Genomic DNA, 24588 nt, shown 5'->3' with positions numbered 1-24588 from the left:
TCTAGTTTCTCAATGGTCTGTTCACTGCCATTGTGCAACGTACAACAGCGATTCTCAGCGAATTCCCTGTGCAGGGACGGGGCCCTCTGGGGATTTGAGCCTATTGCAGAATTTCTCCACTCTTCTGTTTTGTAAGATGGTAGTTTAGTTAAACCTGGCATTTCCAGAGCTGCCATCAGGACCCAGGAGTCCTGGGGCTCCCAGCCCATCCTGCTCTAATCCACTAGAGCAAGGGAAGGGGTGTCTATTGGGATAGAGCAGGGGAAGCTGGGAGCCAGGATTCCTGGGTTCTATCCCTGGATTTGGGAGGGGAGTGGGGTCTAATGGGTTAGAGCAGGGGGCTGGCAGCCAGGACGCCTGGGTTCTATCCCTGGTTCTGCAAGCCGGGATGCTGGAATAATTTGTATAGTAGGGATGCTGAGACACATTGAACCAAACTGTAAACCCTGGATATAATGGAAACCACTTCAAGCCAAGGGGTAAGGCAGCCCCCCCCAGCTCCCCTAGTTCCAGCGTCTATGTCTGTGAGCAGTGTTGGATCCAGTGGTCTGGGGGCTGGGAGTCAGCTTCCTTGGGTGTATTATAGGACACCATTGATCTGAGTTGTGGGAAGACAGCCACCAGCTTTCTATCTTTTAGGAATGTGATGCTATAAATAGACACAATGGGAGCTTTTTTCTGTTTTTGGCTTGCAGCACCGACGTCAGCCTGTTATCTAGGGCTGTGCCCTCGCAGCGTAACCCAGCTCAGCTCAGAGCTGAGTGGGCGCATCATGAATTAGAAAAGAGTCTTTGGATTGTGGGGGTGGACCCGAAGCCTTAACACCTATAAAAGGAAAGAGCTGAGCACTGGGAGAGGCAGCCCGCACCCCGCCAATGCCGCATGGCTGCTTCCATCCTAGGCTGAGAAAATCTATTTTTGGGAGTCTCTGACTTTAGGAGAAGGCACAACAAGGATGTGTGGCAAGTAAACAGCTCCTTTCACCCACTGCCTTGGTAAATGGAATGACCCACGGATAGAACCCAGGAGTCCTGACCCCCCCAGCTCCCCTGATCTAATGCCCTAGACCTCACTCCCTACCCAGAGCTGGGGATGAACCCAGGAGTCCTGACCCCCTAGCTCCCTGCTCTATATACCAGACATCACCCCTACAGTTACTGCACTGGAATTGAAGCACAGGGCACTAGAGGTTAACCTCTTCTCTTCTTACTATGCAGGGTGCAGACAAGGGGAGGAGTTGCATGTGCCAGCCGGTCCCAGCCCAGTCCCTCCAGAGGGTGAGTGGCTCAGAAGCACTGTCTGGGAGCTCCGGATGATGATGTGCTGTGGGGCAGGCCGAGGGCACTCACCCCAGGGCCAGCTGTGGTGCTGATATGGCCCCATGTCTCTGGGTCAAGCTGCAGGACCAGATCTTGAGCTGGGGGAGCGATATGGTTCCCTTGGGGTCATCACTTTGCACCAGCAGGGTTGGGCCTGGGGTGGGCAGCGAGCTATTGGATGGAGGCTGGCTCAAGGGGACCTTAAAGCCCTGCTGACACCAGAGAAGCATCCGGCATCCCGGGAAAGGTCTCCAACCAGGGGCAGTACCAAAGCAAGACCCCACGACCACCTGCCCAGAATTTGGGCTCTGTGGCCTGTTCAGCCTCTCTACTCATCTCCCACAGCCCACCTCCCCTCAGCCAGCCACTCCCCCCTGCCTGGGAACTGGATCAGAGCTGGTGCCCCTAGAGGGGAAAGGCCCTATGTCTCATTCCTGGAATCTTATGCCCAGCCAGTCCTCCCAATCTGCAGCCAGATTGCAGCCAGCGCTGCCTAGAGGGGAAGGCCACATACCTCGTTCCCTCTCTTTTCTTTTTGCTATGGAAAGGGCAGGCTCCACCCACCATCGTCCATGGAGTCCCAGGGCCAGGATTCCTTTCCAGGAGCCATTTTACCCCGAGAGGAAGAGCCCCACCCCCACCAGGGCCCCTTTTAACCCTGTGCCCTCTAAGTCCAAACACAGGACCCCACCTAACCCTGCTGGGAGCCCCCCACCCACATGAGCTGCTGTGTTTGCAGGCTCTCTCCCCCCACCCCCAGCCCTACCCTGCCTGCTGCCTCCCACTGGACGGGGTGCAGTGCTATTGCCCTGCAGCCTTTACCTGGAAAGGGCCCCCTCCTCCCAATGAGCTGAAAACCACAGCCTATCTTCTCTCTGTACCCATCTCTAGTAGCTCAGCCCCAGTATGTGTGAGGGGTGGGGGTTGGCACAGCACTGTGGGCAGGTGGGAGGGGGGGATGGCTAGCTCTGCTCCTCAGCTGTGGCTGGAATCTGGGAGCCAAATGACTCAGAGTGCATCACTGCTGAGTCACCCCCTGGTGGAGAGAGGGGACCAGGGGTGGGGTTGCTGATCCCGAGCCCATCTGTTCTGGGAGCCTGCTGGGCCCTTTCACCCCCCCCCCACCTAGTGTTTCATTCAGGATCTGAATCAAGCAACTAAAAAGAGAAACCTGGAGGCTAAAAATAGCTCTGGAGTCTGTGTGATTTAGTGAGTGGCTCAGCGACTCAGCCCCGTAACAGCCAGTCCCTGCCAGAGCCAGGCCGGGGGAGGGGATAGGCAGTGCCAGCCAGCTGGCGACAGGACATGGGGACATTGCCTTCTATCCCAGTCAGACACCGGAGCTCACGCCAAGGGGAGCTCAACATGGTCAGGCATGGACCTCGTGCAGACATGGAGTGACAGTGACACACGCCAACACACCCCACTAGGAACCGATGCACCAACATGTAGTAACACACACTGACACACAAGCTGTCATGCACTGACATAGAACACACGCTGAGAGTCACTGGCATGTGAGTCATCGCACAGACACATACCCATATGCCGGCCATTACATGCCACCACACAGGCACAGGCAGGATGCTATCCCCACACCCACACACACTTGTAGCACCCTAGAAATTACAGGCCCTGTATCCCGTTCGCCCGCTCCCGCCCCCCCCCCCCCCCCGGCCACCCCCCCCCCCTCGCCCTCCCGCCGTCCCGCGCCTCCCCCCCCCCCCCCCCCGCAGCCAGCCAGATCCCTCTGCCTGGGGACTGGATGAGAGCTGGTGCCCCCTAGTGGAGAAAGGCCCCATATCTCATTGCTTGCCCCCGAGTCAGCCAGTCCCAGGCCAGATCTGGGCTGGCACCTAGAGGGGAAAGGGGCCATGCCTAGGCCTTGGCTAGCTCTACCTGGGAGCTGCCCTCATTTCCAGATTCCTTTTATCAGGTGCTGGTGAATGTCCTGATGATGCTCCAGCACGGAGGATGATTTTCCAGGTAACTGTTTCTAAATGCAGCTTGCAAGCGTCCCATCCCCGTCAGAACCCAGGGAGAGGACAGATTGGTGGGAGCGCATGTTAGTTGAGCAAGGGCATGGACACAATGGCAGTGAGTGGAGGCTGTGAAGGGGGCATGTGGAGGGGGGACAGTGGCAGGGTCAGGGAATGTATGGAAAGGAGCCATTGTGTTAACCTGCTTAAATAAAATCACGCCCTGCCACTTTCCACCTGTTGCTTTTGAGAACACAAAATGAGTGATTTCTACTCCCCTGTCCAGCCTGCCAATCCCCCACCTCGCTCAGAACCCCTGCATGATACGGGGGGCTGGCTAGCTCAGGGGGACAGAGACTAGGGTACAGGGTTGCTCCCCTCTAGGGGGCACCAGATCCAATCGGGCCCCAGGGAGGGAACTGGCTGGCTCAGGGGACAGAGACTGGGGTACAGGTTCGCTCTCCTCTAGGGGGCACCGGATCCAATCGGAACCCAGGGAGGGGAGTGGCTGGCTCAGGGGGGCAGGGAATGGGACATGGGGCCTTTCACCTTTAGTGGACCTTGGCTCCAGTCTGGCTTCAAGGCAAGGGGACTGGCTGGCTCGGGGGGTTAGGAATGAGCTCTGGGGCCTGTCCTTCCTAGAGCACCATGACTGTGTTTTCTATTAGTGTTTTCAGTGGGTTCTGCTTCCAGTTCTGGGGCAGGGGGCTAGTGGGTTAGACTGGGGGTGCTGGAAGCCAGCACTCCTGGGTCCTATCCCCCCCTGCAGAGTGGGGATCACACACCCCTGCCTTAGTCTGGCTGCTGTTGCTCTGTGGCTCCCAGAAGGGCTGAAGGACTGTGCTGCCCCCCCAATTGCCATCGGCGTCTTTACCCCACCAAAAAAGGCTCTTTGCTCCTATTTTTAGCCCCACTCCCAGGTTTTATATAGCTCTGAACGTTCACATCCCCCTGCGTCCCCCGCTGGCGCGGGAGGGGAGAGCGAGAAAAATATCTACCAAGGTCCCTTCTTCATCGAAAATATCTCAGCAGTTGCCATGGAGACCCGCCCACAGCTTCACCTCCCAGCACAAGAGGCTTCGCAATACAGAGGGGCTGGAGGCTTTTTATAGACCCAATGTGCGAAAGGAGATGGGGGCCGGGGGGGCCAGAGCCAGCGGGATTGGCTAGCGGCCCCCCCAGCATGGGAAGTTCAGACCCAGCCACCCCCAACATCTACCCGTCAATACAAATGCAGAATGGGGTTTCAGGATTTGCATGGGCTGGTTCTTCATTCCCACCAAGCCCAATCTGGCCCCCAACCCCCTGCTCTAACCCACCAGCCCCACTCTCTTCCCACTCTTGGAACAGAACCCAGGCATCCTGGCTCCCAGCCCCCACTAGACCCCACTTCCCTCCCAGAACTGGGAACATAATATAGACTTTACACCTTCCCAGGAATGATGCACCGTTAGAGGCTGCTTGAGAGGGGAGGGCAATACTGAACAAGGTGGTCTCACGTGGTTGACCCAGGAGACTGGGGAAGAGGAAGTGAATAGTGCCTCCAATGCCATATTGTTCTAGGGCTGCCCTCCTGCAGGCAGCCTTCCCTGTCAAACTCCTTCGCCACTGCTGTGAACTATTAAACATCTGCCACCCCAGAGGTGGCAGCATCTCAGTGCTGGGCAAGGGATTCCCATATAAACAGCCCCACACCCCACCCCAGCGAGGGCTATATCTTAGCACTGGTTGAGGCATCCCTGTAGAAACAGCCGCCACACCCCACCCCAGAGGGGGCTGCATCTTAGCACTGGGTGAAGCGTACCTGTAGAAACAGCCCGTGTCCCACCCCAGAGGGCACTGCATCTGAGCACCGGAGTGAGGAGTCTCTGTATAAACAGCCGTCACACTCCAGAGGCAGCTGCATCTCAGTGCTGGAGGAAACGACTCATATTCATATGCTGGTCAGGTGCTTTGAGACCCAAATTGGGAGGAATTCTGATTAAAAAGCCAGCAGTTCATGGAGCTATTTTTGAAAACACAAGGAGTAAATAAAAGGCAAAATAGCAGAGGCTGAAATGAATCTATTTTAAAACCCTCACGCCCAATTTCCTGCGAGTCCTGGGGGGAGGACATCGTGCTGGACCCAACCTGCACTTTTATAGACATAATCAAGCCAGAATGCAACCTACAGACATCTAAATGTGTCTGACAAACACTCCGATGCAGCAATGAGGAGAGCCACGCAGCTCCAAGCTATTATAGAACAGGCTCCCAGCACCTGAACAGTACCTGCCAATCCCAGAGCACTATGCTTATACATGTACTTGAAGACCCCTCATTCAGCACTGAGATGCAGCCACCTCTGGGGTGGGGTCCAGAGGCTGTTTATACAGGGATCCCTCACTCGGAGCTGAGATGTGACCACTGCTGAGGTGGGATGCAGGGCTGTTCACACAGGGATCCTAGCAGCTGCTTTTGGGGTGTGACAAAGCATTTGGCCGCCTGCTGCATAGAATTGCTCTACCATGGTTCATAAAAAGAAGGAGAATTGCAGGGTATTGTGGCCAGCCCTGACTGTGAGCTCCCCATCCAACTCCTTGCACACAGCACCCCCTAGGGCAGGACTGGGGCACTAGGGTCAGCCCTGACTGCAAGAGGAGAGCACCAGCAATGAGTTACGTCAGAGCTCAGCATCCCCAGGGCTGCTCCTTGCTTTAGATCCAGGGTGACCAAGACAGAAGCAGAACTACGCTATAGCAACAGAGAAAGGGAGGGAGGTATTTTTGGGAGGGATGGACGGAGGAGTGTGAGCTGGAGGGTTGGCTCATCCTCCCCAGCCCCCCTGCTCTCAGTCCCTTTCCAGCCTGCGGCCACAGCTCAGGGATGCGGGGGCGGGAGAATCCGCTTTTTGCTGCCAAAATAGGAAAAAGGCAGAGATGCAGCTGTGACGTCACTGCTCCCCACCTGCATCACATCACCATGGCAACAGCGTACAGGGGGATTGTTCACTGCAACAACAGAGCAAGGTGTGACAGTGGACCCCCTCCCCCTCTCCTGCCCCCCCAGACTCCTCCCCCTCCACCCCCCAGACCTCTACAACCCCACCCACACAGACCCCTCCACCCCACTTCCATTGACCCCACTGACCCCCAACCCAGAAACCCCTCCCTCACACAAACCCCTCCCACCACCCCACCCCACCCCACCCCAGACCCCTCCTTCACACAAACCCCTCCCTCCACACCACTGCGCCCCACATACCTCTACATCCCACCCCACAGACCCCCTCCCTCACACAAACCCCTCCCTCCACCCCACTGCCCCCCACAGACCTCTACACCCCTCCCTCCACGCCACTGCCCCCCAGACCTCTACACCCCACCGCCAGACCCCCTCCCTCCACCCCACTGCCCCCACATACCTCTACACTCCACCCCCATAGACCCCTCCCTCACACAAACCCCTCCCTCCACCCCACTGCCCCCCAGACCTCTGCAGCACACCCCCACAGGTTTCCATTTTGGGATGCAGTTGGGGCCAGTTCCTCAGAGCAGGTGCTGGGGGTGAAATTTGGCTTGGCAGCACAGAGGGTAGGGGTAGATGGGGGGCAGAGACCATGCCCCAGCCATGCCAAGACCTATGCACCAGGGTCATGCCCAGCAAAATGGGAAGGGGGGAGGCATGAGTAACAGCTCTACATCTGTCCTTGTAGGTCTGGGTGTGTAGGGGCATTCATGTGCAGGGCAGTGCCCACTTCTTACTGGGGAGATGCATGTGGATGGGAGGTCCATGTGTGTGTGGGGTGGGGGGTGTGGATCTGTGTATTTGGGGGGAGGTGTGTGTGCTTGGGGGTGATCTATGTCTAGGTGGGTTGTGTGCATGGGAGTGATGTGTGTGCATGGCAGAGATGAATGTCTCTGGGGGGACTGCGTGTGAACGGGGCACTGCATGTCCATGGGGCTGCGTGTTCATGGGGGCAATGCGTGTCTTCGGGGGGTTCCGTGGGCATGGGGGGTCCATGTCTCTGGGTGGGGTGGAGGCGATGTGTGTGTAAATGGGCACAGCCCCCCATGTGGGACTGACCTCCCACCCCACCATTCTGCGGCAGCCTCCCCTCCATCCCTCGCCCACGCAGCCCTAGCAACAGGAACCCGTCTCCTAGAGACTCTCTTACGTTGCTACGGCAGCAGCAGCACCAACAAGCAAGGAACCATCAGTCCCTGGGAGTAGGGTGCTTTGGTGGGGAATGAGCAGGGAGCAGTCACCCCCCAGGGAAAATTTCTCCCCATATCTCTCAGTCCCTCCCCATCCCCCAACTAAATATTTCTCCTCACTCCCTGACCCCCAACTCCTCCCTCTCTCCTGCCGATCCAGCCCCAGGATAGGGGGATTGGGACATGGGGCCGGGGGAGCTTGCTCTGATCCAACCATGCTGACCCACATGGAACAAGTTTGCCAGGTCTCAGCCCCATTCCCAGCCAGGTGTCACACAAACTCCATCCCCTTGGGCACTAACTTGGCCCAGGCAGAGGGGACAGGGCCAGCGGAGCTGAGCTCCTCAGGGAGGGGACAGGGTGTGCGTGGGGTGGGGAGGCTCCTTGGCATCAGCCCCAAGGCTGCCCCAGAGGATCCCATTCCTGGGGTGTCGAGCTGCCCCTCCCCAGCACTGAGGGGCCTGAGCCGGCCGGACCCAGGATCAGGCCAGGCGGGCAGTGTTGGCTGCAGAGGCATGGAGAGATGGGGCCTTGCTCTGCCAAGGGCTGGGCCGGGAGCTGAGGTGGCTGGCTGGGCCAGGGGTGCCACCCACAGCCAGAGAATGAATGGGAAGGGATGAGACTGGCCAGAAAACCTCAGCCACACCCCTACATACAAACTGCACCCCCCTGCACTCTATCCGCACCCCCCACAGAACGCCATCCAGACCCTCCACACTGCTCCACCTCACACGGGCAGCCCCCCATCCACATGCACCCCAGAACCCGCCACATTGCTCCACCTCACACCTGCACCCCCCCACTGCACCCCATCCACACGCGCCCCAGAACCTGCCACATTGCTCCACCTCACACCTGCACCCCCCACTGCACCCCATCCACACGCACCCCAGAACCCGCCACACTGCTCCACCTCACACCTGCACCCCTCCACTGCACCCCATCCACACACACACCCCAGAACCCGCCACACTGCTCCACCTCACACTTGCACCCCCCCACTGCACCCCATCCACATCCCACACCACCCATTGCACCCTCCACTGCAGCCCATCCATACACCCCAGAACCCCATCCAGACCCCCCCCATTGCTCCACCTCACACCTGCACCCCCCACTGCACAGCTATCCACACCTTGCACCCCCACTGCACAGCCACATACCACATCCCTCACACACTGCACCCCATCCCCATACTCACCACACTGCACCCCCCAACCTGCAGCCCTATCCACATACCCCCACTCCACACCTGATCCCTCCACTGCACCCCATCCACAAACCCCCACACTACACCTGCACCCCCATGCACACACTGCACCCTATCCACAGCCCCCCACACCTGCCCCCCAGTCACACACCCCTTTTCTTGCTGTCTAGCTCAAGGCAGCATAACCCTGTGGCTGGCTCAAACAAAGGGCAATGGCTGCTCCTTTGGTTGGGCGGGTGGGGGCTGTTGGCCAGCATGGGGTGTGGGCTGGGACGGCCCTGGCAGAGCCCCAAACAGGGCCCTCATGCTGCAGTAAGTTAGCCACCATCTCCCCAAGCCCTGCTCCATGCCAGCAGCAATGCAAATCGTGGATAAACTCTGCCACCTGCTGGGGACAATAGGAAACAGCAACTTTTCTCTCATTCCCCCCAGCCCCCTGCCCCTCAATCCCAATCTGTCACCCTTGGCAGTCCCGGTCCTGGGCTCCCCTACCCCCACTCCTATTGATACCACTTAATGCTGATAACTCACGGTCAATCAAGAGTGCGTGGAGGTGCCCGCAGCAGGCTGTTTGCCCCAGCAACCACGTTGTGTCCCAGCTCCAGGTAATTCTAGTCTGTCTGTTCACCTGCTTATTAGTTTCAAATAGAGATTTGATTCCCCTTCATGTCTCACCTTAAAATCTTGTGAAATGATGCTACAGATACTACCCAGCTGCTGTGCCCTAGCCCAGAGGCAGCTGCATCTCAGCACCAGGTGAGGGATCCTGGTATAAACAGCCCCCCTGCCCCACCCCAGAGGTAGCCGCATCTCAGCACCAGGCAAGGGACCCTGGTATACACAGTCCCCTTGCCCCACCCCAGAGGGGGCTAGGTCTCAGGATCCCTGTATAAACAGACCCATACCCCACCCCTGAGTCCCTTTCCTGAGTTAATACAGTAAACTGAGACCCTGGGGAGGGACAAGGTACTTATTTTTCCCATCCAAAATACATTCTGTTGGATTTATGATCCTTGATGATTGTTTGTCCTTGTTCTGTTCATTCCCGCAGCTGGGTTTGGTGTCTCTGAAATACATCCAATATATTGTAACACAATGGCTTCTCTACCACTTTCCAATCAACCTGGGTTTTGACAGAACCGCAGATGGGCCGGTCCCCCGGATGTCTCAGCACACAGCACTGTCCCCTTCTCTAGAATTGCAACTGGCATTAATAATAAAGCAACTAGTTTCCAGCCCTTGGGGTTACAAATATAATCTCCAAAGAGCTGTCCCACGTGTAACCCATGCAGCACTAGCTGTCTGAACTAGAAATGAGGGAATAGCCCTGTGTCCTGTTCCCTGCCCCCCATCCTCTCCCCGAGCCAGCTAGTCTGACCGCTCTGGGGCTGGATCCGAGCTGTCGCCCCCCAGAGGGGAAAGGCCCCATATCCCAAGTCCCTACCCCGGCACACACAGACACAGGCTGCTCCTAGTTTGGGGGTCACAGTGGGGTTTTATTGGGTTGGGATTTTAATTGCATCAAAGCAATTCAGCACATTTTAAAGAAGGATTGGATATGAGGGGTGGGGCCTGTGGCAGGGGGTGGGGCTAATTCCCGTTCTCCATAGAGGCAAGTCCATAGGACAAAGATGGCCAGGATAGGGGAACAGGGGTGGGGGAACGGATGGACAGACTGACATGCTGCTCCTGAGGGGATGCCCCCAGCTCCCCACGCCCAGAGTGGGGCTTTGACCCTGGGGGCCAGGAACGTGGGATCTGGACTTGCTGGTCCTGCAGTCCCCTAGGGAAGCGGGTGTCCTGGAGATCATTTCTTCTTGGTGGCTGTCGCCAATGCCGCTTCCTGGGCTTCTGCTGCCGCCACCGCCAAGGCCTCCTCGCGCTGCTGCCGGAACACGGCATATTCCTCTGCACTGAGGCTGGTGGGGGGAGAAGAAAGGGGTCAGACCTGCCTGACATGGGAGACCTGGCTCCCAGCCCCATCTAGCACACTAGACCACACCCAGCCCCACCTGCTCTAACCACTAGATTCCACTCCCTGCCCAGACCTGGGGATAGAACCCAGGAGTCCTGGCTCCCAGAGTCAGGCATAGAACCCAGCAATCCTGACTGCCAACTCCCCCAGCTCCCCCCACTCACCCAGAGCTGGGAACCCAGGGCTCCTGGCTCCTGCCCCCCCATGGACTCTGTGTGGGTACTCACTCTCTCACCACCTTGATGCCCAGGGTTCTGGCACTGCCAATGAGGGATTTCACCACCTTCTCCAGACTCATGTCCCGCACCACAAAGTTGGAGTTCTTGGACTTCACCAGAGCGATCTCGTACAGATGCTTCAGGGTCACCATGCCCGCTACCTCGTGCCCTGTTCAGCCAGAGACCTGTTAGCTCCACCCATGGGGCCCCATCACAGCTCCCCTGCGGGACCCTTGCATCCTGACCCACAGCTCCCCTACCCCATGTGGGCCCCCGTGTCCCAACCTGCAGCGCCCCCCAACAGACCACAGGGCCCCTCCAGCCAACCTGCAGCTCCCCGTGTGCCATGGTCAGACGCAGTTCAGAGCTCTAATGCTGGAAGCAGCCACCAGGGGACCCACAGGCTCTTTCTATGGGGTGCACTTGCTGCAGGTCATCTCCAAGAGGGGGTGCGTGGGGGGGTGAATCCTGGGGGCCCAACTCTCCCCCCAACACCTGTTCACAGGGCATCAGGGCCAGCACGGAAGTGGAGGGAGGCCCTGGGTGCCACTCACCATGTGCTAGCTGGGGTTCAGCACAGAGGGCAGCGTGGGCACCCCCAGAGCACAGGGTGACTGCCCCCCGCCATCGGTGGGACCCCTGCCCTGACCACCCTGTGTGGCCCTGCTCCCGTATTGTGCGAGTCCCTCCCGACCAGTCTGGGCCTCTCCCCTCCCTGCTCTGCGTCCCTCCAGTTTGTGCCACCCCCATTCACTTCCTCACCTGTCTGTGCTGCCCCCTTGTCGATGCCGGCGGCTGCCTTGAGGAAATAGGAGGCCGTGGGCTGGTTGATCTGGATCTCGTAGGTTCTATCTGGCTGCAACACATCGAGGGGGTGGGCTTAAACTGGGGTTCTGCCTGAGGAGACGTAGCCCAGACCCTTCTGCACCCCAAAGGGAGACCCCCAGTAACCTGCCACACACAGATCCTGCCCCACTGCAGAGGGGTGTGCTCTGGCCCAGTGGCAGTGATGGGGTGGAGCAGGATAGGGCTGTGTGTGGTGGTGCCTCCCCCTGATATCAATACACATGGGCAGCAGGGCTGGGGGACAGTGGGGGGCAGCAGGGTGTGGGGTTCCTGGGGCGTGTGCGCTGGGCGGGGGTTGTGCTGTGCGTGTCTCTGGGTGTGCTGGGGTGTGGGGTGTCTCACCTTGACATCAATGCGCACGGGCAGCGGCACCCCTTCCTTGATGTCCTTGGTTCGCTCATTGAAATCCTTGCAGAACTGCCCGATGGGGATGCCCCTCTGGGGAGAGAAGCAGGGACACTGTCAGGGGGTTCGGATCCCCCACCCGCCTGCCCCATATGCCCCAGAATCTCTTGCAGATCCACGTGTGACCCAACCCCAAACCACAGCTGGTGCTCCCCAGAGGGGAAAGGCCCTGTATCCCATTCCCCGCACCTGACCCAGCCAGTCCCCTGCCCTGGGGTCACATTTCAATGGTATATGCCCCCCCCATTCCCTGTTTGATGGCATGGGGTGAGGCTACTGCGCTCCTTCCCACAGGGGCTGGGCGTAGAGTCCAGATCCAGGGTGTAACGCAGGGCTCTGGGTCTGGTGGGACGAGTTGTGCAATGTGAAGTTGTCACTAATGATCAGGCCAAATAAAGCTGAATTAGAGCAGCACTCGCTGCCTCCCGGAGCAGTTGTGAGTTCCCCAGGGAACCCAAACACCACACCGACCACGCACACGTCCCACCTAGATGGACCCCCAGACATGCGCAGCATAATCCCTGCCCAGCACACACACCCCAGCACATCTCGAGACATGCACAGCACAACCCCCCCAGCGCACACACCCCAGCAACCCCACACCCGCACAGCACAACCCCCGCCCAGCGCGCACACCCCAGCAACCCCACACCCTGACACACGCGCAGCACAACCCCCACCCAGCGCACACACCCCAGCAACCCCTCATCCCGACACATGCACAGCACAACCCCCACCCAGCGCACACACCCCAGCAACCCCACACCCTGACACACGCACAGCACAACCCCGCCCAGCGCGCACACCCCAGGAACCCCACACTCCGACACACACACAGCACAACCCCCGCCCAGCGCTCACACCCCAGCAATCCCACACCCCAACACACGCACAGCACAACCCCTGCCCAGCGCACACACCCCAGTAACCCGACACACACACAGCACAACCCCTGCCCAGCGCACATACCCCAGGAACCCCACACCTCGACACACACACACAGCACAACCCCTGCCCAGCGCACACACCCCAGGAACCCGACACATGCACAGCACAACCCCTGCCCAGCGCACACACCCCAGCAACCCCACACCCCCACAGCACAACCCCCGCCCAGCGCGCACACCCCAGCAACCCCACACCCCGAGACCCGAACAGCACAACCCCCGCCCAGCACACACACACCAGCGAACCCCACACGGGCAGAGACACACGCAGAGACCCCAATGAGCCCTTCCGGCCTCAGAGCCTATGAACCACACACTGCAGGACCTGCTCCCTCCAGCGGGAGGCAGCACACACACTAGCCCAGACCCCATGCCCATGCTATTGCGCCCCTTTGTTCATTGCTCTGGTCACTGCGCTATGATTGACGGGAGGATACCAGGGTGGCGCCTCCCTCCCCGTCCATCTCTGCCTGCCTCCGGAGAATTCCCCGCCTCGGGGCTGCAGAGCTATCAGGGCAGGCTGGCTACTGCACGGATCTGCACCAGGATGGGCTGACGCTGGCGCTTTGGGGCCCACAATGCTGTAGATGGACCTGTAACCCTGCCCCCGGCCCAGGAATGGACAGTCCTGCCCCGGAAGGGACTGAACTCCTGGCCCCAGAAGAATCACTGGCACTGTACAGGGGCAGCAAGAATGCCATCCCCACCCCTCTCCCAGAACCAGGGACAGACCCCACGTCCTGATTCCCACTCTAACCACTAGACCCCACTGCCCTCAAGCGCTGGGAAGAGAACCCAGGAGTCCTGGCTCCCAGCCCCTGCTCTAACCACTAGACCCCGGACCCCACCCCTCAACCGGAGCCCCCTACCCCACTCCAGAGCCCGCCATCTCCCCGCCCCCCGGAGCACCGAGAGCAGCCCAGGCTCCCCGCCCCCGCGCCGGCGGCGGCACAAGGACCGCGCAGAGCCGGGACCCGCGGCGGGATTCAGGCCCCGCCCTCTGCGCTCACGCACGCGCGCCGCTGCCGCTCCAGCATACGGGACCTGCAGGTAATGGGGGCGGGGAACAGGCTGCCCTGCCCCCGGGGGTCTGGCCAGGAACGCCTCCGAGCTCCGCGCGAGACGGGCAGCGGGAAGCAATGGGGTGTCAGGGGCCGGGGGGGGGTGAGGAAGCAATGGGGGGATTGGGGGCCGGGGGAGGAGGAAGCAATGGGGGGGTGGGGGAGAAGGAAGCAATGGGGGGGGGGGGGGGCAGGGGGGGGGGGGGGGGCGGGGGGGGGAGGAAGCAAGGGGGGGGAGGAGGCAATGGGGGATTCGGGGACTGGGGTGCGATGGGGTCAGGCTCACAGGATCTGGGGACACATGGTAAGCCCCGACCCCCTCCCCACAGGCAAGGCTGTGCAGGGAGCAGCACCCAGGGCTGTGGATTAGGGAGCAGCCAACAGACGCAGGGGACTGCCCACAGCTTGAAGCCATGGCAGGGAGTGGGGCACAGACAGCCGGACAAAGCCCGAGCCCTGGACTGATGCAGGGGGAGGAGCGAGGCCCAGCCTGCTCCCAGGGAGGACCAGGATGCCCAGGTCAGTATGTCTCTGAAATCACCCCTGCTCTAACAAACTAGACCCCTCTCCCCTCCCAAAGCTGGGGACAGAACATCCACCCCTTTAGCATCATGTCAGGGAACTGAGGTCAGCGGCAACAAACAGTTCTTCCTGTCACCCACTGAACTACTGTGCAGTGCTGCTTTTACACAACCCCAGCCCAGAGATGGCTGCATCTTGACACTGAGCAAGGGATCCCTGCATAAACAGCCCCAGTGCGACGCTGCACAGTCCCTGGCTGTCTACTAGTCTGTGAAGTGCCCGAGAGTCCTGCTGTGGGGAGACGCTGGGAGCTGACGCATCTCTGGCAGGGCAAATGAATCCGACCGACCGTCATGTGAGTAGGGAGGGTAGAGAGCCCGGGAGCTACTCGCTGGGCTGGAAGCTGGCATAGGGTGACCAGATGTCCTGATTTTATAGGGACAGTCCCGATATTTGGGGCTTTTTTTTAATATGGGCTCCTATTACCCCCAACCCCCTGTCCTGATTTTTTCACACTTGCTATCTGGTCACCCTAAGCTGGCACCAAGGAGGGAGGGACAGGCCCCAGCACCCACCCCCACCTGCAGGGATCCCCTACCGGGAGGGGCCATTCCCATCCCCTGCCAGAGCACACTGCTGTCAGCAAGCCAAATGGCTGGTTCTGGGATCCACGGGTGGGAGGGGAGCACGAAGACAGCGGGCAGGCAAAGCGTGCCCCACTAATGCAGGCTGGCACGTCACAACCAGCTCCCAGCACAGAAGATGGACATCCCCACCTGAGCCAATCAGTCCCCCTGCGTCAGGGCTGGATCACAGCCAGCAGGGCAGCCCCTAGACAGCAAAGGTCCCAGCCCCCAGAACCAGCCAGTGCCACCCCCAGCTGTCACCCTTCCAAACTCCATCATTCGGGGCGGGGGGGGGGGGGAGGCAGGAAAGACAGTGATGGGAAGAGCTCATTGAAGCTTCACTCCCTCCCTCCCCCCCAAAAAAGAAATCCATAAATCATGCTGCCATGCTAGGAGCTGGCACTATCAGCTGCACTGGCATCAGGCCAGTTGGGAAATTGGACCCTTGGTCTCTACCATCATGGGGGGGCCCAGCCCCAGCCCCTACTCAGGCTGGGGCACAGGTCTGCTGGCCAAAGCTGAGAGAATCCTACCCCGCCTCCTCCCTGCAGCATCCTAATCAATAACCACATGGGCCCTTTAACCTCTGAGAAATCAGTGGTGTGTGTGCACCAGCAAGGCACCTAGCACCTGCCTCAGGGTTGGGGTTTAGGGGCTATTTATACAGGGATCCCTCGCCTGGCACTGAGATGCGGCTGGCTCTGGGCTGGGGCACGGGGGGCTGTTTATACAGGGATCCCTCGCCTGGCACTGAGATGCAGCTGGCTCTGGGCTGGGGCACGGGGGAGGGGGGGCTATTTATACAGGGATCCCTCGCCTGGCACTGAGATGCGGCTGGCTCTGGGCTGGGGCACGGGGGAGGGGGGGCTGTTTATACAGGGATCCCTCGCCTGGCGCTGAGATGCAGCTGGCTCTGGGGCATGGGGCTGTTTATATCTAATCAACAGTAATGAAATGCCACGTCAAGGTGGCTGAAGTCGCTATTTGTGGCTGCAGTGTCTTGGGGGAGCGTGAGCATGGCCAGTGTGTATGTTTGTAGTGTTTGCTATGGGGCAGGGCAGGTGGAGGGCTCCCCCTCCGCTGGCTGCTCTCCCCTGAGAAGGTGCCATGGGGAAGGACCAGAGTGGCAGGGGCTGGCTGCCTTGCTGGCCCGTTAAGAATGAGGGGACAGAGCTGCCAGCAACACTGATAGTTGCTGGGATCAGCAACCAAATACCTCACTGCTCAACTCCTCCCCGCACACAGGTGCTGCTATTGGAGCCAGCGGTTAGAGCTGAGAGCCAGGACTCCTTGGTTCTACTCTCCACTCTGGGAGGCGAGTGAGTCTAGTGGCTAGAGCAGCAGGCTGGGAGCCAGGAGGTCTAGCCCCAGCACTGCCACTGACTCCATGGGCCCCTGGGTGAGCCCCTCTCGCTCAGTGCCTCAGTTTCCCTGTGTGGGACAGGACTGGGCTGACCCAGTTTCAGGGTCCCCATCAGGTATGAGAGCCAGCAGAGTCCGAACACTCCCATCACCCTGCCTTCCCAGCCGTGCTCCTCAGATAACTCCCTACAGGCACCTCCCCCACTGAGGGCATTCTGTGCTAGAGGGGGCCCTGTGGGACTGGTGCAAGGGCTGGGGTGAAGTACAGGGGGAATGCAGGGGTGCTGGGCCCGCCCCTCCCTGGGAGCCCTTCAGAGAGGCTGCATTCCTCAGGGCAGCAAAAGGGGAAGTGCGTTCCCTGCAATGCAGCCTGTAGGGGGCAGAGGGGAGCACAGTCCCCACCCCCTGCCCACAGCACTAACTACGGGGGCATTTGGAGTGACCCATTCTGGAGGCCCAGCATTAGCCCCAGGATGGTATGTGCATGTCCAGAGGCCACGGCCTGTCCTTGGTCCCCCATGGCCCAATTGTCCATAGCCGGGTCCCCTCTGGCCTGTCCTCGGTCCCTGTGGGCCCAGCATTAGCCCCGGGATGGTGCATCCCAAGTCTGCAGCCTGGTCTCTCATGGCCCATCCTGCCCCAGGCAAGTGTGACTCACCACTGCTGTCTTTTCCCCACAGGTGCTGCCAGCTGGCCACCCCCTGTGACCAGGCTCCCCCGCTCCATGGCACCACCGCCCCCTGCCAGCAAGCCACACGCCTGCATGTCAGCGGTGGTGATCGTCTCCACCATGGCAGCGGTGGATGTGTACCTGATGGAGCTGAGCGCTGGAGCGCAGCGGGCCAGCGTGCTGGCCCTGGCACTGGCAGGTGATCTGTGCTTCCTCTTGGTGCTGCGCTATGTGGGGGCATGGGCGGGTGCCGAGGCCCGGACCCCGCGGCATGGCTACACCATGGCACTCTGGTTCCTCTTTGTCTTCACCCTGGAGATCAAGCTATACTTCATCTACCAGGGGTACCGGGCCGACCGGCGCACCCCTGACCCGCTGGCCCGCCGTACCCTGACCCTGCTGCTCTCCATCTGCATCCCTTCCCTTTACGTGGTCCTGGTGGCCACCGAGCACCTGGAGCATGTGGCCACCTTCCGGCGCAAGGAGGACCTGCGGGGCCGGCTTCTCTGGGTGGTGGTGGACCTGCTGGACCTACTGGAGATGCAGGCCAGCCTGTGGGAGCCTCAGTGGCAGAGGCTGCCGCTGTGGGCTGAGGGCCTGACTTTCTTCTACTGCTACAGCCTGCTGCTGGTGCTGCCCTGCGTGGCACTGGGCGAGATGGACCTGCCTGCCCCACCCCGCCTCCCACTTTACCCACTGCTCAGCCTGCTGGCCGTCAACCTGGCCACACTGGCCATCCGGGCTGCTGACCTGCTGCTCTACCGCGACCAGCGGGTCTCTGCCATCTTCATGGCCAAGAACCTACTGGCCATCGCGCTCAAGGGGTGCACGGCCCTGCAGTACCACAGAGCTGGGGCTGCCAGGCTGGGGGAGCTCCGCCCTGGGGACATGCCATGTCACACGCCCCGGCGTGGGGGCATGGACAGCACCTCTGGGCCCAGGTTCATCCCCCGGGAGTTCTGAGTGCGCAGGGACACTGCAACCCCACACCCTGAGCTGGAGGGACACTGGCTGTGAGCATGGGGCCAGATCCCCAGCTGGTATTTTCCGGCAAAGCTGCCCTGATGTAAACTGGCCCCCAGACTCCTTCACACGCAGAGAGGGGCTGAGATCACAAACCACTATTCACTAAGGGACAGGACTAGCATAGAAAGGGGCTGAGGAACACCAGGGGGCTATGGGTTGGGATTGAGGGGCGCTGGCAGAGCTGGGGAGCTGCAGGTGGGGACTGAGGGACACCACCAGTGCTGGGGTGGGAGGCAGGCTCCACCCCTGCCCTTTGGGCTCTACTCCCCACTGCAGCACATTGATGACCACTGTGTACACTCATCACCCCGGTGCTGAGCTAGACTGAGACACATGGGCCCACACCCAGCTGGCCCCATGGTGAGGGACTGGAGTGTGGCGAGCCCAGGCCGGAGCACTGGATGGGCCCAATGGGTGGTGCCAGCTATGGCCCTGGGACTCGGAGAGGTAGGGGACACATGCCCAGGCCTGGATGCTCCGTGCAGGACAGAGGCGAAATAAAGAAGAGCTAACACAGACCAGACCTTGGATCCCAGTGTGCATGGAGTCCTGGGGCTGGTGCACCACGGCCTGCAATCACCACCAGTGCCCCCAGGGAAGCGCCAGCCCCTGCCCTTGGCGAAGGCCGGGCTGGGGAGGGATGGAGCCCTGAGTACCCCCTTTATCAGCCAGCAGGAGGGAAGGGGAGGGGAGCCAGGACTCCTGGGTTCTGTCCCAGCTCAATCACTGACTCACTGTGTGACCTCAGAGAAAAGTTTTGTCCCTCTTCGGGCCCTCCGTTTCCCTATCATAGAGTTCAGGGCATTCCCATCCCAGTGGCGGGTGGTTAGTGAGTGACCACTGACAACGTGCTGTGGCCCCCTCTCGTCACTGGGGAAAGGCTCACGCATTGGTTCCTTTAGAGCCAGGCCCGGCCCAGCCCAGCACCTCAGCAGCTCCCGGCTCTGTGCTTGGGTTACCCTGTCCCCTCCAGCTTGAGAGAAGGGGCTTTAACACAGCCTTCCCTGCACCCATCCTGCAGCCACTCACCTGCCCCAGCGCTGGAACATGACCACCTCTGGGGTGGGCACAGGGGCTGTTTATACAGGGCTTCCTCCCCAGCACCCCTTGGAGGGGAAAGGGCCAGTGCCCCATTCCCTGGCCCTGCTGTCCCAGTGGGGGGGAGGGGGTAAGGACACAGAAGCAGAATGAGCCCCACACTGTCTTTCCCAATGGGCATTGTCCCTGATCTGGCCCCAAACCAGGGGGACTGGCTGGCTCATGGGTTGGGGACTCAGGGCTGTCGGCTCATATTTACAGCAAAAGCCTTTTGTGGGTTTTGCAGCAACCCCCGGCCCCTTCTCCAGAGCTGGGACAATCCCAGCTTGGGGGCCAGAATTCAGTGGGGTCACCCCATGGCCCTGTTACAGCAGGGCACCGCATGGGGCAGCAGCCCAGCAGGACTCTCCACACTCCCAGCAGAGGGGAGGCCAAGTGCCCTGCTGCTGGGACAGATGCCCACTACCCACCGGCTGGGCCCCGCCATGCCAGGAGGCAGCATGGTCTTGGGGAAGGGTGGGAGGATGCTCTGGGCTGGGACTCAGGGGTGCAATTCTCGCCACTGATTCCCTGCATGACCATGGACGAGTCGTGGCTGCTCTGTGGGTCCCAGCTAACAGCCACCCTACCTCTGCCCAGGAGCTCTTTGGGACAGGTCTCTTGGTATGGGTCTGTGCAGCGCCGGGCACACTAGGAGCCCTGATATCAGCCGGGGAAACGTCTGTGCAGCCCCCAGCATGATGAGGGCTGATCTCAGGTGTGTGTGTGTGTGTGTGCGTGCGTCCATCCGTCCGTCCCTCCCCGTCCGGGGCAGGCAGGGGCATTCTCAGCCATTCCAGCCCCTCTCTAGCCATTGTCTGAACACAGCCCACCGTGGGTTGCAGCAGCAGACATGACAAAACACAGGCGCAGCGCTCACTCTAAGCAGTGTGATCGGGGGTGCGGCGGGAGCTTGTGCAGTCACATGTCAAGGCCAGAAGAGCCCATTCAAATCCTCCAGTCTGACCCCCCTGGCTGGATAATCCCCTCAGGGATCCTGCAGCCTGCCCAGAGCTGCTCGTTGAGCTGGAGTGGAGCTTTTAGAGAGACTCCAGGGCTGCATTGAGACTCCAAGCAACAGACTCCCTTCCCACCCCATTCCTGGGGCACTTGTCAGAAGGGCAGATCTGCCTCCCTCTTAAACAATGGCCCAGGCATCACCTCCAGGCCCTTGACTCTCGCTTAGCCTCTGTTGGTGACATTAATGAGCTCCCTGCTCCAGAACCGCCCTCACCTCGCGCGGAAGGGCTGAGAGACTGGGGATCAAGCCCCCTTGGAACCTCGTCTGGGAAAAGCTAACTCCATGCAGTTCCCACAGCCCCTCCCCGCAAGACATTCTCCAGCCGTTGGGTCACTGTGGGGCTCTTTTCTGCACCCTCTCTGATTTTTCAACACATGGCAATGCATGTGGACGCACTACGTGGACTAGGACGGGGCTCACCAGAACAGGGGCAAAATCCCTTCCCTGCTCATACTCACTAATCCTGTTTACACAGTCAAGGGGATCACTAGCCAGTTTCTAGACCTTTTCATAGGGGTGCATTGATTTTGTCTAGGCGTTTCATCAGAATGCCGCGAGGTACCAAGTCAGATGCCTTGCGGAGTCCCAATCAATTGTATCAATGCAGTTACCGTCAGCGACTAAGCTGTGATCTCAGCCAAACACGATGCCAGACTCATCTGACAGACGGACTCCCCAGAAAGTCATCACCGGCATCAGTTACAACACTCGTTCCTCGCAGCACAGTCTGAGGCGCTGCCCCATTTGGGGAGAGCAACGAAGGCCTCTGAGATGCCCTTCTTCTCTCTCATAGCTAAAGCCACCAGTGCCAGCTACACCCAGCCTGAACCGATCCTTTCCACAGGCATTTGAACGAAAGACAACCCCTTGTGATTCCCGAGTGCCTCATGCCCAGCCTGGCTGCCCCGATTGGGACTGGGACCCCAACGCGAAGTTCAATAGAGCAATATCTCTCTGTCCCCCACCCCAAGGGGGAAGATGCTTCAATTGCAGAGAGCTCAAGAGCCAGTAGAGGGACTGGGCCCCATAAGAGACTCAATCCCTAAAGGGCTCCGTGACCCCATGTGTCTCCCAAACATGCCTGGGGAGGCTGGATCTCTTCCTGCCCGCAAACACTGTGCCCCTGGTAACAGGTGTAAGAGGAAATCCTCTCTCCATAAGCTGGGATGCTGCCCTGACATCTGCATCCAGCCAGCAAATGGGAGGGGGCTAAAGACCCCGTACCGCAGGATTTGAACCACAGATCCAACAGCCTTGAGCAGCCCAGAGTGAGAGCAGTTAACCCTGTTCCCACCTTGAGTAGCCACAGGGGGCAGCAGGAACCCTGGGGAGGGGGATTATTTTGGAGCATCACTGTCCCAGAAGCACCTGCTGCCCTTGCAGTGAACCTCATTCGCCCACACCACTCGTTAAACACACCAACCATCCCCAGTATAACAGGCCTCCCTGCCCCGATCACACAGCCAGTGAGAGGCCTGGCCTACCTGCCCGAGGACAGGGCCCAGGGGAGGCCCCGGCATGGCCTGCCCTGCCCGGATGATCATTCGGATGACACTCCCGGGATCGACCTTCTTCACAGCTTTGGCGGCACGGGAGATTTTTGACATGGTGAGTCTCAGCTGCGAGATGAATACAGGAGAGGGGAGGTCACAGGGGGCAGAATCCAGCCCCAGGGGAGAGCGCTGGGGAGCTGGCAGGCTCTCTCTAGCACCCACCACACTGGCACTAGAAAGGGCTCCTTTGCCACCCAAGAGGTGCCACAGGCCTGGGGAAACTGTTGTTTGTGCCATATCACGGTTAGAAACCACTATTCCCTGAAGGTCCTAGTGCTCCCCACCCCTATTGTACAGCCATACAGCTCAACCCTCCAATCCCCATGGCTCCTGTACACCCTAACCATACACCTCAGTCCTCCCCCAATCCCCTGTAGACGCCCTAACCATACACCTCAGTCCTCCCCCAATCCCCTGTACACGCCCTAACCATACACCTCAGTCCCCCCGATCCCCTGTACATGCCCTAACCATACACCTCAATCCCCCCGATCCCCTGCACATGCCCTAACCATACACCTCAATCCCCCCGATCCCCTGCACACGCCCTAACCATACACCTCAATCCCCCCGATCCCCTGCACACGCCCTAACCATACACCTCAGTCCTCCCCCAATCCCCTGTACACGCCCTAACCATACACCTCAGTCCCCCCGATCCCCTGTACACGCCCTAACCATACACCTCAGTCCCGCCGATCCCCTGTACACGCCCTAACCATACACCTCAGTCCCCTCCAATCCCCTGTACACGCCCTAACCATACACCTCAGTCCCCTCCAATCCCCTGTACACGCCCTAACCATACACCTCAGTCCCCCCAATACCCCGGCTCTCGATACACCTCAACCATACAGCTCAGCACCCCCCCATCCGCCCTCACCATACAGCTCAACCTCCTTTGCGTCCCACCACCGCATGGCCCCTGCCTGGCTCCTGCCCTGTGCTCCCCACCCATGGCCATTCCCCAAACCTCAGCCTCCCTTCCCCATTGCCCCACGCGCCCCAGAACTCACCCTGCGGCTCAGCCCCTAATATCAACTCCACTCGCCGCTCTCAGCGCAGCCTGGGCGCAGCCATATTGGGGCAGGAGACTCGGCGAACGGCATGCCGGGAGCTGTAGTTCCCCTTGGTACGTCCCCGTGCATGCCCAAATGTATGCTGGGAGTTGTAGTTCTCACTAGCCCTTCCTGTGCAATCCCACGTGCATGCTGGGGGTTATGGTTCCCCCTCCATGTGCATACTGGGAACTGAAGTCTTCCCCACCCCCACATGTGCTGATATAGGTGCATGCTGGGATTGGTAGTTCCCATCCCAAAAGAGGCAGACACACACACAGTGAAAAGAACAGGAGTACTTGTGGCACCTTAGAGACTAACAAATTTATTAGAGCATAAGCTTTCGTGGGCTACAACCCACTTCTTCGGATGCATAAACAGTGCTTTGTTTTATGCTAGAGAGCAGCTCGATCCATCCAAGCTTGCTAGTCCTTTTCAGTAAGCCAGTGTGTTCCAAGTTACTTCTCTCACCTTCTTCAGGCTTTGTAGCAAATACGGAGCTCGATCCCCAAAGGGCAGATTCCCTGTACACGCCATACTGAGGCAGTCTCCAGCAACGCAAACCCTAAACAATCACGAGTCTGGCCTGAAAACCCAGGAGAAGATCTTAAAAATCACGAGATCTGTTTTTAATGTATATACATATGTGGGGGGTGGTATTTTTATTTGCCTTCTGATTTCTGAACCTTTATGGGGCACTTGGGGACAAGCTTTTTTCCACAATCAGGAGAGCTGACTTTTAATTGCTTATTTTAATGAAAGTTAAGATTCTTCTGTAATGCCAAAAGTCTGGGCGCTGGGGTTTTAAGGGAAAAAGCAAATATCATGAAACTCACGATAAAATCAGCAATGTGGGGTCTCTCTCTTCCACATATAGAAACTCTGGAATATTCGTTGGCCTGCCTTAAAGTAACTAGGAAGGCTGCTTGGCAAACAAACCTTACCCAGATTTTCCCTCCTCTCCCCCCAAAAACCCACACACCCTTTGTGTTGTTGAAATTTGCAGATTTCAGGTTTTCTCCCTGAAATGTTTTGACAAAAATAGATGTTTTTTGAAGGGGTGGGGGGAGAGAATGGGATTTTCATTTAGTCACAAAGCCATTTTTTTTGCTGGAAAAACGTTCTGAAAAACCTTCCACCAGCTTCAGGGACTTTCATAGGAAAGTCTGAGTGGTCCAGAGCAGCAGGAGAGCAAATGGCGAAACACAAATTGTTTTAGCATTGCAAGTTCTAAGGTGCTGCCTGCAACCCCATTGCTTAGCTCCTGGTAGGCTTTAATTGCACCTTAGAGGGAAATTTACTCTGTTTCCATCTAGTGGCACTGAGACTTCTCCCACCAGCACTGGTTTCACTCTGGTGTAACCACACAGACGTTGATGTGGTCACTCCTGATTTACCTGGCTGCCAAGGGACAGGAGAACCAGGCTCAATGCCATTGGGTGGGTTAAAGGGCCAGATCCTTAGCAGGCATAAATCCTCTAGCTCTTTTTACACTAGCTGAGGATCTGGTCCCAAAC

The 24588-nt window shown here is 59.1% G+C and overlaps 2 protein-coding genes across 2 annotated transcripts; one reads left to right on the top strand and one right to left on the bottom strand.

Annotated features, from left to right (window-relative positions):
* Positions 1-10179: 10179 nt before the first annotated feature.
* Positions 10180-23113, bottom strand: MRPL11 (mitochondrial ribosomal protein L11). Its single transcript, XM_026650307.1, has 6 exons — positions 23030-23113; positions 21945-22079; positions 12086-12181; positions 11660-11753; positions 10907-11066; positions 10180-10623 (listed from the first exon to the last, which is right to left on the bottom strand). Exons 2-6 carry the CDS (start codon positions 22065-22067, stop codon positions 10512-10514), a joined length of 585 nt encoding a protein of 194 aa, XP_026506092.1. The 5' UTR covers positions 22068-22079; positions 23030-23113; the 3' UTR covers positions 10180-10511.
* Positions 14435-18838, top strand: LOC112113574 (transmembrane protein 121-like). The gene is made up of 2 exons (XM_026650306.2): positions 14435-14675; positions 17347-18838. The coding sequence occupies exons 1-2, from the start codon at positions 14570-14572 to the stop codon at positions 18297-18299; spliced, it is 1059 nt and encodes a 352-aa protein (XP_026506091.1). The 5' UTR covers positions 14435-14569; the 3' UTR covers positions 18300-18838.
* Positions 23114-24588: the final 1475 nt, after the last annotated feature.

The sequence above is a fragment of the Terrapene carolina genome, unplaced genomic scaffold (assembly GCF_002925995.2).
Source record: "Terrapene carolina triunguis isolate 2854851 unplaced genomic scaffold, T_m_triunguis-2.0 Scaffold89, whole genome shotgun sequence".
Taxonomy (NCBI): domain Eukaryota; kingdom Metazoa; phylum Chordata; order Testudines; family Emydidae; genus Terrapene; species Terrapene triunguis.
This window is presented reverse-complemented; position numbering and strand designations above follow the sequence as displayed.